At 37.6% G+C, this 12,500-nt stretch overlaps 1 protein-coding gene across 1 annotated transcript in view; it reads left to right on the forward strand.

The window, feature by feature from the left end:
• LOC130238949 (receptor-type tyrosine-protein phosphatase mu-like) overlaps positions 1 to 12,500 on the forward strand; it is a 183,073-nt gene that overhangs the window by 58,930 nt on the left and 111,643 nt on the right. Inside the window, exons 7-9 of the mRNA XM_056470069.1 lie at positions 1,493 to 1,602; positions 6,715 to 6,916; positions 9,489 to 9,591. Coding sequence (XP_056326044.1) covers positions 1,493 to 1,602; positions 6,715 to 6,916; positions 9,489 to 9,591 — 415 coding nt within the window. The remainder of the gene's footprint in view (positions 1 to 1,492; positions 1,603 to 6,714; positions 6,917 to 9,488; positions 9,592 to 12,500) is intronic.

Consider the following 12,500-nt stretch of genomic DNA (forward strand, 5'->3'; position numbering starts at 1 on the left):
CTATCATTCTATGAATCCATCATCCGTCTATCTATACAGCCATCCATCCATTCATCCATTGTTCTATCCATCCATCCATCCATCTATTCACTGTTCTCTCATTCCATCCATCCACTGTTCTATCCTTACATCCATCCATCCATCCATCCATCCATCGTTCTATCCATTCATCCATCTATTCAATGTTCTATCATTCCATCCATCCATCATTCTATCATTCCATCCATCCATCTACCCATTCATCCATTGTTCTATCCCTTCAACCATCTATTCAATGTTCTATCATTACATCCATATATCCATCCATCCATCCATTCTTCAATCCTTCTACTGTTATTCTATCATTCAGTAAAACTATCATTATATCATTCCATCCATCCATCGATCCATCCATCCATCAACTTTTCTATCATCCCAACCATCCATCCATCAATCCATCCATCCATCTATCTTTCTAGCATTCCAACCATCCATCCATCAACTTTTCTATCATCCCAACCATCCATCCATCCATCCATCTTTCTAGCATTTCAACCATCCATCCATTGATTTCATCCATCTGTCCATCCATCTGTCCATCCATCATTCTATCATTCCATCCCTCCATCCATCATTCTATCATTCCATCCATCCATCGTTCTATCATTTCATCCATCCATCAATCTGTCCATCCATCCATCATTCTGTCCATCCATCCATCATTCTATCATTCCATCCCTCCATCCATCGTTTAATCATTCCATCCATCTATTCATTGTTCTATCCATCCATTAATCCATCCATCATTCAATCATTCCATCCATCTATCTATTCATTGTTTTATCATTCCATCCATCCATTCATTTATTTATTTTTATTAAGCAATATAAAAGGAGAAACAAGGGGGAAATATGCACCAGAAGTAACCTTTGCAGACCAAGAAATAAATGATTCCCATCCCATTTAAACCATTTCCCAAAAACTGATCTTAGAAGGAAATATATTAATTCACAATAGTACACATGAAACACACACACACGCACACACACACACACACACACACACACACACACAGATGTTTGCTGAATCTGAAGACTCATCATTACTGTATTCCTGCTGAAGAGACATTATGTCCGATCAGCATCAGTGATGAAGACACTGTGAACACATCCTCATCTTATTTCATATATTGGAGAGGCTGATTTCCTTCAGTGCGCTAAAACTCTGACATTTACCCTGAATGTCTAATTACGCTCTCATTAGCAGAGCTGCTCTGATGGAACAAACATCATTTCTGTGTTTCCTGAAATCGGCAACCTTTATAAATAATTAGACACCTGAGCCGTGATGTTATACACACACACACACACACACACACACACACATCCACATAATTTTGTAAACATTTGTACATGTATTTTATATATAGTAATATATTTCTATTATAAAAAAATGTTTTCTTGAAGCGCTGAATGTGTGTTTTGATCATGTCTATGATGTCACTTCCTGTCAGTGCCGGGAGAAGTTCCTCTGGACTCCATTCAGGCCAGTGTTTATGAAGACAAGATCCTGCTGAAGTGGAGAGAGCCGGCGCAGACCTTCGGCATCATCACACAGTATGAGGTAATCAACAGAGACTTTACACCCCGGCAACACCACAGTTACCAATTTAAAACCTTCTAGTTAATATCCAGAACACAAAACACCCTAGTTACCATGACAACAACATAGTAACCATTCAGAAAACCCTGGCAACAACACAAATCACCTTAGTAACCAATTAATGATATCATAGTAACTATCCAGAACACCCCTTTAACAAAACTAAGCACACTAGTAGCTAATTTTTTACCTCCAGAACACCCAGACAACAGCACAAAACTCCCTAGTTACCAAACAACAACATCAGAGTAACTATCTAGATCACCCCGGCATCAACACATAACACCCTAGCCAAACAACCACAGTGTCTCTATACAGATCACCCTGTCAACAACTCTAAGCACCCTAGTAACTAATTTTTAACCTCATAATAACCATCCAAAATGCCCCAGGCAACAGCACAAAACTCTCTAGTAACCAAACAACTACATCAGATTAATTATTCAAATCACCTCAGCAACAACACAGATACCCTAGATACTAAACAACACCATAGTAACCATCCAGATCACCTCATCAACAACACTAAACAACCTAGTAATCAATTAACAACATTATAGTTACCACCCAGATCACCGCGTTAACAACATTAAGCACCATAGTAACCATTTTTAACCTTGTAGCAACCTTCCAGAATACCCCAGGCAACAACACAAAACACCCTAGTAACCAAACAACATCATAGTAACTGTTCAGAGTACACTGCCAACAACACAATACACCCTAGTTACCAAACACATCGTAGTAACTTTCCAGAACACCCCTTAAACACCACTAAGCTCCCTAGTAACCAATTTTTAACCTCCAGAATGCCCAGACAACAGCACAAAACTCCCTAGTAACCAAACAACAACATCAGAGTAAATACCTAGATCTCCCCAGCAACAACACAATACAACCTAGCCAAACAACGGCATAGTAACCATACAGATCATCCCAGCAACAACACTAAACACCCTAGTAACCAATTAAAAGCATCAAAATAAACACTCTGATCACCCTGGCAACAACACTAGGCACCCTAGTGACCAATTTGTAACCTCACAGTAACCATCCAAAATGCCCCAGGCAACAGCACAAGTCTCTGTATTAAAACACTCTAGATACCAATCACTGCCGTAATAACAATTCGGAACACCCAACAACAATACTAAACACCCTTGTTACCAATTAACTTCACCGTAGTAATTATCTAGAACTTCCAGGCAACAACTCTAAACACCATAGTAATCAATTGCCAATATTATAGTAACCACAGAGGTCACCCCAGCAACAACACTAAACACCCTAGTAACCAATTTAAAACCTCGTAGTAACCATCTAGAACACACTGACTACAACATAATACACCTTAGTTACCAAACAGCATCATAGTAACTGTCCAGAACACCCCTTTAACAACACTAAGCACCCTAGTAACCAATTTTTAACCTCACAGTAACCATCCAAAATGGCCTAGGCAACAGCACAAAACTCTCGATGAAAACACTCGCAAAACACCCTAGATACCATCCATCTACCCACCATTCCATCATCCATTCATCGTTCTGTCCATCCATCCATCCATCCATCTATCCACCGTTTATTATTCCAACCATGCATCCATCAATCTATCATTCCATCCATCCATTCTTTCATCCATCATTATATCATTACATCCATCCATCAATTTTTCTATCATTCCATCCATTTATCGTTCCATCATGCCATCCATCCATCCATCCATCCATCCATCTACCTATCCATTGTTCGATCATTCCATCCGTCCTTCATTGTATCATTCCATCCATTCATGCATCATTATATCATTCCATCCATCTATTTATCTATCATTCTATCATTCCATCCATCCATTATCCATCCATCCATCCATCCATCTATCATTCTATCCTTCCATCCATCCATTATCCCTCTATCATTCCATCCATCTAACATTCTTTCATGCCATCCATCCATCCATCTTCACACCATTCCATCCATCATCCATGCATCCATCATTATATCATTCCATCCATCCATTAACCCATCCATCCATCCATCGTCATATCATTTCATCCATCCAACATTCTATCGTGCTATCCATCCATGCATCGTTATATTATTACATCCATCCATTCATCCATTCTTTCATCCATCGATTGTTCCATCTATCCATCCATCCATCGTTCTATCATTCCATCCATCCATCCATACTTAGTATTGGTATCCATACCATAGATACAATCAACGCCATAGAAATCATCCAGAACACCCAGCAACAATGCAAAACACCCTAGTAACCGATTAACAACACCATAGTAATTATCTAGATCACCCAGGGAACAACACTAAACATCTTAGTAATCAATTACCAGTGTCATAGTATCACCGGTCACCCCAGCAACAACACTAAACACCCTAGTAACCAATTTAACACCTCATAGTAACCATCAGAGCAGGCATCAGTACAAGACTGTCTAGGGATGACTTTTATCCTGATTTGAGATTTTTGTCATATTGCCTGGCCCTACTGTGTGTGTGTGTGTGTGTGTGTGTGTGTGTGTGTGTGTGTGTGTGTGTGTGTGTGCGTGTGTGCGTGTGTGTGTGTGTGTGTGTGTGTGTGTGTGTGTGTGACGGGTCTGAGCGTACACTGGGTTGTCCGTGAGCCCACAGTGACGTCCTGCCTTTGATTTGACAGTATCAAAGAGTTGAGGCTGAGTCTCTCTGACGGGCCGCGATATCAAAAGGACAGTTTGGGCTTTTTTTTCCCTCTTATCAAGGGAACCTGATCCTTCCTTTCCTTCCTCCCGCTCTCACTGATTCCTCACATTCTGTCTTGTGCATTCCCGGTGAGATTTGCTGTCCTCAGTTTCCCCGTTCCTCTGCTCTTGTCAGTCGGATGTTCACGTTTCTCATTTTGCGGTGAAATGATTGAATTCTAATAGCAGCGAGGATGTTATGGAGGAAAATCTCTGGAAATCAAAGTGTTTGGAGTACGACGCTTCATTAGTGAAGCCGTAATGAACAAACTCCTCCAAATATGAGAAGCAAGACGCTTTCCCCTTTCAGATTCCGTCAGAAGTGGATGCTGTTATTGATTTTTTTATTTATTTATCGCAGGCTGATAATTGAAATGGGCCTTGAAGCATTTCAGAGATAATGGAGTCTAATTTGGCGCAGCTCAAAGGACGTCTTGATGCATTTGTTCGGGTGTCACTAGCGATGTTTCCATCCAACTCCTATTATGTGTGTGTTTTGGAAAAAAATGCTTAATGGAATTTTGAAAATGTGCATAAAAAGCGTATGTGCACAACTGAGTGGGTTTAATATGATAAAACAGACTGCACATAACCTCTGCTGTATCTGTTCATTCATTTTCCTTCAGCTTAGTCACTTTAGTCATCAGGGGTCACCACAGCAGAATGAACCCACTATTCCAGCATATGTTTTACACAGTGGATGCCCTTCCAGCTGCAATCCAGAACTGGGAAACACCCATACACTCTTCATTCACATACACTACGGCCAGTTTAGTTGATCAGTTCCCCTATAGCGCATGTGTTTGGACTGTGGGGGAAACCGGAGCACCCGGAGGAAACCCACACCAACACGGGGAGAACATGCAAACTCCACACAGAAACACCAACTGACTCGAATCAGCGACCTTCTTGCTGTGAGGTGACAGTGCTAACCACTGAGCCCCTGCTGTAACCACATTTAGTTAATGTGTGTGTGTGCGTGTGTGTATGTGTGTATGTGTGAGGTTGTTTGCGTCATTAATGTTGGTTTGACAGATATAAATGTGTGTGTGTGTGTGTGTGTGTGAGGGTGTGTGTGAGGGTGTTTGCGTCATTAATGTTGGTTTGACAGATGTAAGTGTGTGTGTGTGTGCGTGCGTGCGTGCGTGCGTGCGTGCGTGTGTGTGTGCGTCATTAATGTTGGTTTGACAGATGTAAGTGTGTGTGTGTGTGCATGCGTGCGTGCGTGCGTGCCTACGTGCGTGCGTGCGTGCGTGTGCGTCATTAATGTTGGTTTGACAGATATAAATTGCTGCAGATGTGAAGTGTTGTTGTGCTGATTGTAAAAGGCCTCTGTCAGTCCGTCATCACAGGGCTTCAGTATTATTATTCTTCTATTATTCTCTTAATAATTAAATGGGTGAATGAATGAATGAATGAATGAATGAATTATTAAATGGCTGAATGAATTGCTGAATGAATTGCTGAATGAATGAATGAATGAATTATTAAATGGCTGAATGAATAAATAGATGATTAAATAGCTGAATTAATGAATGAATGATTAAGTAGCTGGATGAATGAATGAATGATTAAATGGTTGAATAAATGAATGATTAAATGGCTGAATGATTAAATAGCTGAAAGAATGAATAAATGATTGAAGGGCTGAATAAATTTGATTAAATGATTGACCGGATGGCTGAATGAATAAATTAATGAATGATTTAATGGCTGAATAAATGTATGAATTAATGATTGAATGGCTAAATAAATAAGAAAATGAATGAATGGCTGAATAAGCGTATTAATGAATGAATGATTGAAAGCCTGAATGAATAATTAAATGAATAACTAAATAACTGACTAAATGAATGAATGATTGAATAGCTGAAGGAATGAATGAATGAATTAGTTAATTAATGATTGAATGGCTGAATGAATGAATGATTTAATGATTGAATTAACGATTGAATGAATGAATGATTGAATGAATGGCTGAATGAATAAATAAATGAATGAGTGATTGAATGACTGAATAAATGTAAAAATAAATGAATGAATGATTCAAATCGCTGAATGAATAAATTAATGAATGGCTGAATAAATGGCTAAATTGAATGAATAAATGAATGAATGATTGAATGACTTAATGACTTAATGACTTAATGAATGAATGTGAATAGCTAAATTGAATGAATGGGTGATTTAATGGCTGAATGAATGAATGAATGAATGAATGAATGAATGAATGAATGAATGAATGAAAGTTATGTGCATAAATCAAACGTACAACTTTGTAAGAAATGGAAACAGAGCTACTGTGTGATGTTAATGTGTGTGTTTGTGTTTGCAGATCTCCTATAAAGCCGTCAGCTCCTTCGACCCAGTGCTGGATCTCTCCAACCAGAGCGGGAAGGTGGTTAAACTGGGGAATGAGACGGGTCACGTGTTCTTGGGTCTTTATCCTGGATCCACATACTCCTTCACCCTCAGAGCCAGCACTATTAAAGGCTACGGGCCACCCGCCATCACACAGGCCACCACCAAGATCTCAGGTCAGTTTCTGCAGCACAAAACACCACAGAAACCTTTGAGGATCCGTATTAGTATTCAAGCGGAACACTCAAGCCCAGCAGACACTTCACAAAGACCACCTGACAACCTCCTAGTGGCCAACCAAACTATACACTCTAGCAGCAAACCCCCTAATGTCCAGAAACATCTTAGCAACCTCCCGGTAACCACCCTGAACACTCTAACAACATTTTAGTAACTAGCAATGTTCTAGCCATCACCTAGCAACCTCTTAGTTACCAGCTAGAGCACATTAACAACCACCTAGCAACCATTAATGCTTGAGCAACCACCTTGCAAGCCCTTAGTTACCACCCTGAACACTAGCAGAATACTAGTAAACAGAAATGATCTAGCAACAACCTAGCAACCCTCTAGTGACTGGAAACATCTTAGCAACCTCCTGGTAACTACCTGGAACACTCTAGCAATTGCCTAGTAACCATAAATGCTCCAGCAACCACCTAGCAACCTCTTAGTAACCAGCCAGAAAACTTTAGCAGCATACTAGTGACCAGAAATGATCTAGCAACCACCTAGAAACCCCCTAGTGACCAGAAACATCAGAACAACCTCCCGGTAACCACCCAAAACACTCTAGCAACATCTTAGTAACCAGAAATGCTCTAGCCATCACCTAGCAATCTCTTAGTTACCATCTAGAACACACTATCAACCTCCTAGTAACTAGAAAGGCTATAGCAACAACCTAGCAACCCCCTAGTGACCAGGAACATCAGAACAACCTCGCGGTAACCACCCAAAACACTATAGCAACAGCTTAGTAACCAGAAATGCTCTAGCCACCACCTAGCAACCCCTTAGTAACCAGCCAGAACAGTCTAGTGACCTCTTAGTAACCAGAAAGTTTCTAGCAACAACCTAGCAACCCCCTAGTGACCAGAATCAGCTTGGCAACCTTCTGGTAACTACTTCGAACACTCTAGCAACCTTCAAGTAACCAGAAAAGCTCTAGCAACCACCTAGCAATCCCTTAGTAACCAGCCTGAACACTGTAGTAACTGCATAGTAATCAGAATTGCTCTAGCAACCACCTAGCAACCCTTTACTTACCATCCTGAACACTTTAGCAGCATACTAGTAACCAGAAATGCTCTAGCCACCACCTAGCAACCCCTTAGTTACCAGCCAGAACACTCTAGCAACCTGCTAGTAACCGGAAATACTCTAACAACCACCTAGCAACCCATTAGTTACCAGGCAAAACACTCTATCAACCTCCTAGTAACCATAAATGCTATAGCAACAACCTAGCAACCCCCTAGTAACCAGAAATATTAGAGCAACTTCCTGGTAACTACCCAAAACACTCTACCAACCTCCTAGTTACCATAAATTCTCTAGCAACCAACTAGCAACCCATTAGTTACCATCCAGAACCCTCTATCAACCTCCTAGTAACCAGAAATACTCTAGCAACAACCTAGCAACCCCCTAGTGACCAGAAGCATTAAAGCCTCCTCCCGGTAACCACCCAAAACACTATAGCAACATCCTAGTAAACAGAAATGCTCTAGCCACCACCTAGCAACCCCTTAGTTACCAGCCAGAACACTCTAGCAACCTCCTTGTAACCGGAAATTCTCTAACAACCACCTAGCAACCCATTAGTTATCAGCCAAAACACTCAATCAACCTCCTAGTATTCAGAAATGCTCTAGCAACAACCCAGCAACCCCCAAGTGACAAGAAACATTAGAGCAACTTCCTGGTAACTACCCAAAACACTCTACCAATCTCCAAGTAACCATAAATTCTCTAGCAACCCATAAGTTACCATCCAGAACCCTCTATCAACCTCCTAGTAACCAGAAATGCTCTAGCAACAACCCTGCAACCCCCTAGTGACCAGAAGCATTAGAGCAACCTCCTGGTAACTACCCAAAACACTCCAGCAACCTCCTAATAACCATAAATTCTCTAGCAACCACCTAGGAACCCCTTAGTTACCAGCCAGAACCCTCTATCAACCTCTTAGTAACCAGAAATGCTCTAGCCACCACCTAGCAACCCCTTAGTTACCATCCAGAACACTCTATCAGCCTCCTAGTAACTGAAAATTCTCTAACAACCACCTAGCAACCCATTAGTTACCAGCCAGAACCCTCTATCAACCTCCTAGTTACCAGAAATGCTCTAGCAATCACCTAGTAACCAGCCTGAACACTCTAGCAACCTCTTAATAACAGAAAATGCTTTAGCAACACCCTACTAGTTGCCGAAAATGCCCATTCTAACTCTTAATAGAAAACAGGTGCAGTAATATTGTAGGAGCAGGCGCAGCTGTCACAGCAATGCACGTTTTCCTGGGTGAAGTGTGTAAATCCGCATTTCTTGGGCGAAGTGTGAAAATGAGGACAGAAAATTGTGATTTAGAAAAGATTTAGCAATTTTAAATGCAAAACACATAAAAAGAAGACCTGAACATGCATTTCAAGCCTCTTTAAGCACTGGACACAACACTATATGAGTGAATATGAGAGTGTCCGGACTGAAGTGATTGTGTGTGTGTGTGTGTGTGTGTGTGTGTAGCTCCGCTGATGCCGCCGTATGATCAGGAGTCTCCGCTGAACCAGACGGACAGCAGTGTCACGGTGGTGCTGAAGCCGGCGCAGAGTCGCGGAGCTCCAGTCAGGTACCTCCGTCTGTCCCCTTCCCATGATGCTTCACTTCTGCTCAATCGCGGATGCTCATCAGCTCTCCGTTTAGCTTTTCAACTGTTCTCCTCCTGCATTGTTTGTGCATTCCTGCGAGTGACGGCTTTGAAGAGCAGAACAAAGAGTGTGTGTGTGAGCGTGTGTGTGTGTGTCTTCAGAGCGTCGCCCCTGAAGCTCTTTCATGTGTGTGTGTGTGTGTGTGTGTGTGACTATGGCCTCTGACTGTCCCTGCGCTCGCAGAACACACTGCAGCACAATCAGCCCTCATTAGTGAACACTGCACGCCGTCTGCACTCGCATTACAGCCCTCAATCAACACAACAACGGGAGATTGGCCATTTGCATTCAGAAGATCAGGATTTCTGCATCATTTGCATGATATCCAGGCATATTTAGACATGATGTTCATATTTAGAGGACAATATAGGAGGTGCTTGAAGATATTTGTTGTTTAGATCAGCCATGAGAAAGTAGTGGGGGAAATGCTAATGTTCTGAACTGAAGGCCAAATGCTGAAAATATTATTAATAAAAAATACAAAACAAAGACAAAAAAATACTTAAACAATTATACATGTGTAAAATAATAAACATAATCTAAATATTAATCATAATATGACATTTTAGGAAGACAGAACAAAATTTTATTCAGTTAGATATGATTAAAATATATTATAAATACATGTTTTAATATATATTTTACAAATATTTGTATAAAAATATTAAATAATTTTAAAATATATATCAGATTGGGGCGACAGGACGGCTCAGTGGTTAGCACGGTGGCCTCACAGCAAGAAGGTCACTGGTTCGAGTCCCGGCTGGGTCAGTGTGTGTTTCTGTGTGGAGTTTGCATGTTCTCCCCGTGTTGGTGTGGGTTTCCTCCAGGTGCTCCGGTTTCCCCCACAGTCCAAACACATGCACTATAGGGGAACTGATCAACTAAACTGGCCGTAGTGTATGAGTGTGTGTGTGAATGAGTGTGTATGGGTGTTTTCCAGTACTGGGTTGTGGCTGGAAGGGCATCTGCTAAATCATATGCTGGAATAGTTGGTGGTTCATTCCACTGTAGCGACCCCTAATAAATAAGGAACTAAGCTGAAGGAAAATTAATAAATGAATGAATAAAATTATGAAAAATAGTAAACACAATTAAAAAAATTAATCAAGCATTTTAGGAAAACATTTTTTATTAAAGAAGCATTAATAATTAATAAAAGAACATTTAAAAATAATTAATCTGCAATTATGATAATGTATTGCAATTAATGACAAACTTGAACAAAACGTTCAATTAATGAAAATTAAATACAAATAAAATTATATATATATAACAAGTCAATACATATGTTAATATATGAATAGAGTACTATAAAAATAGAAAAGCATTAATTAAAAAAATAAATAATTTGCATATAATATTTATAATATACATTTTTATTTAATTCTTTCATTTTTTTAATGTTTCAATTACAAGTTTGATTAAAATGATCAGATTTTATAAATGAAAGCAAATATGATGAACTCACTACAATAAATAATAAACTTGATTAAAACATTGACTTTATGCAAATTAAATACAAAAGAAACGAAAAAATACATATAAAAATAAAGTCAATGTGGAAAAATATGAATAGAGAACTACAAAAAAAGAAAAAACAGTTCATTAAAAACTAAATATTTCACAAATAATGTTTAATAACTAAATATTTCACAAATAATATACATTTTTATACAACTCTTACATATTTCAATTACAAATTTGATTAAAATAATCAGAGTTTTAAAAAAAAAACTATTAAGTTAATATGAAAATATAACTCATTACAATAAATAACTTGATTAAAACATTCACTAATTGCAAATTAAATGCAAATAAATATTTAGAAATCAATAAATAATAAATAAATGAAGTCAATAAATGTCTAAATATATGAATAAATAGAAAACAATTAATTAAAACTAAATATTTCATGAATAATATTTACATTTTTGAACGTTTCAATTACAAATCTGATTAACATAATACAATTTTCTTCAATGACTAATTAATATTCAAATAAAATAACTCATAATAAACTTGATTAAAACATTGACTTAATGCAAATTAAATGCAAATAAAAATAAGTCAATAAATAAATAAAAGTCAATAAATATATAAATATATGAATAAATAGAGTACTATAAAAATAGAAAATAGTTATTTAAATACTAAATATTTTGCAAATATTATTTATAATATACATTTTATATAACTCTTACATTTTTGAATATTTCAATTACAAATTTGATTAAAATAATCAGATTTTTATCAATGACTAATAAATAATTAATATGTAAAAAGATAACTTAATACAATAAATAATAAACTTGATTAAAACATTCACTTAATGCAAGTTAAATGCAAAATAAGTCAATAAATAATAAATAAATAAATAAATAAATAAGTATGTAAATATATGATTAAATAGAAAACAAATAAAAAATAGAAAATAAAACAATTTTAACTAAATATTTAGCAAATATTGATGATATAAATGTTTATAAAACTTACAGTTTTGAATGTTTCATTTACGAATTTGAATAAAATAATCAGATTTTCATTAATGACTATTAAAAAATGAATACGCAAACATGATAACTTACAATAAACTTACATTTAAATGACAATAAATATTAAACCTGATTAAAATATTCACTTAATGCAAAAATTCTATGTAAATAAAGATTAAAAAGTCAACAAATAATGAATAAAGAAGTCAATAAACGTCTAAATATATGAATGAATAGAAAACAATTCATTAAAAAATAAATTATATTTATAATACACATTTCCTGAGAAGCTGTGCCTCTGTGGATGTGTTTGAGAGCAATATCTAGAGTGAATG

Source organism: Danio aesculapii, chromosome 2, assembly GCF_903798145.1.
Source record: "Danio aesculapii chromosome 2, fDanAes4.1, whole genome shotgun sequence".
NCBI classification, from domain to species: domain Eukaryota; kingdom Metazoa; phylum Chordata; class Actinopteri; order Cypriniformes; family Danionidae; genus Danio; species Danio aesculapii.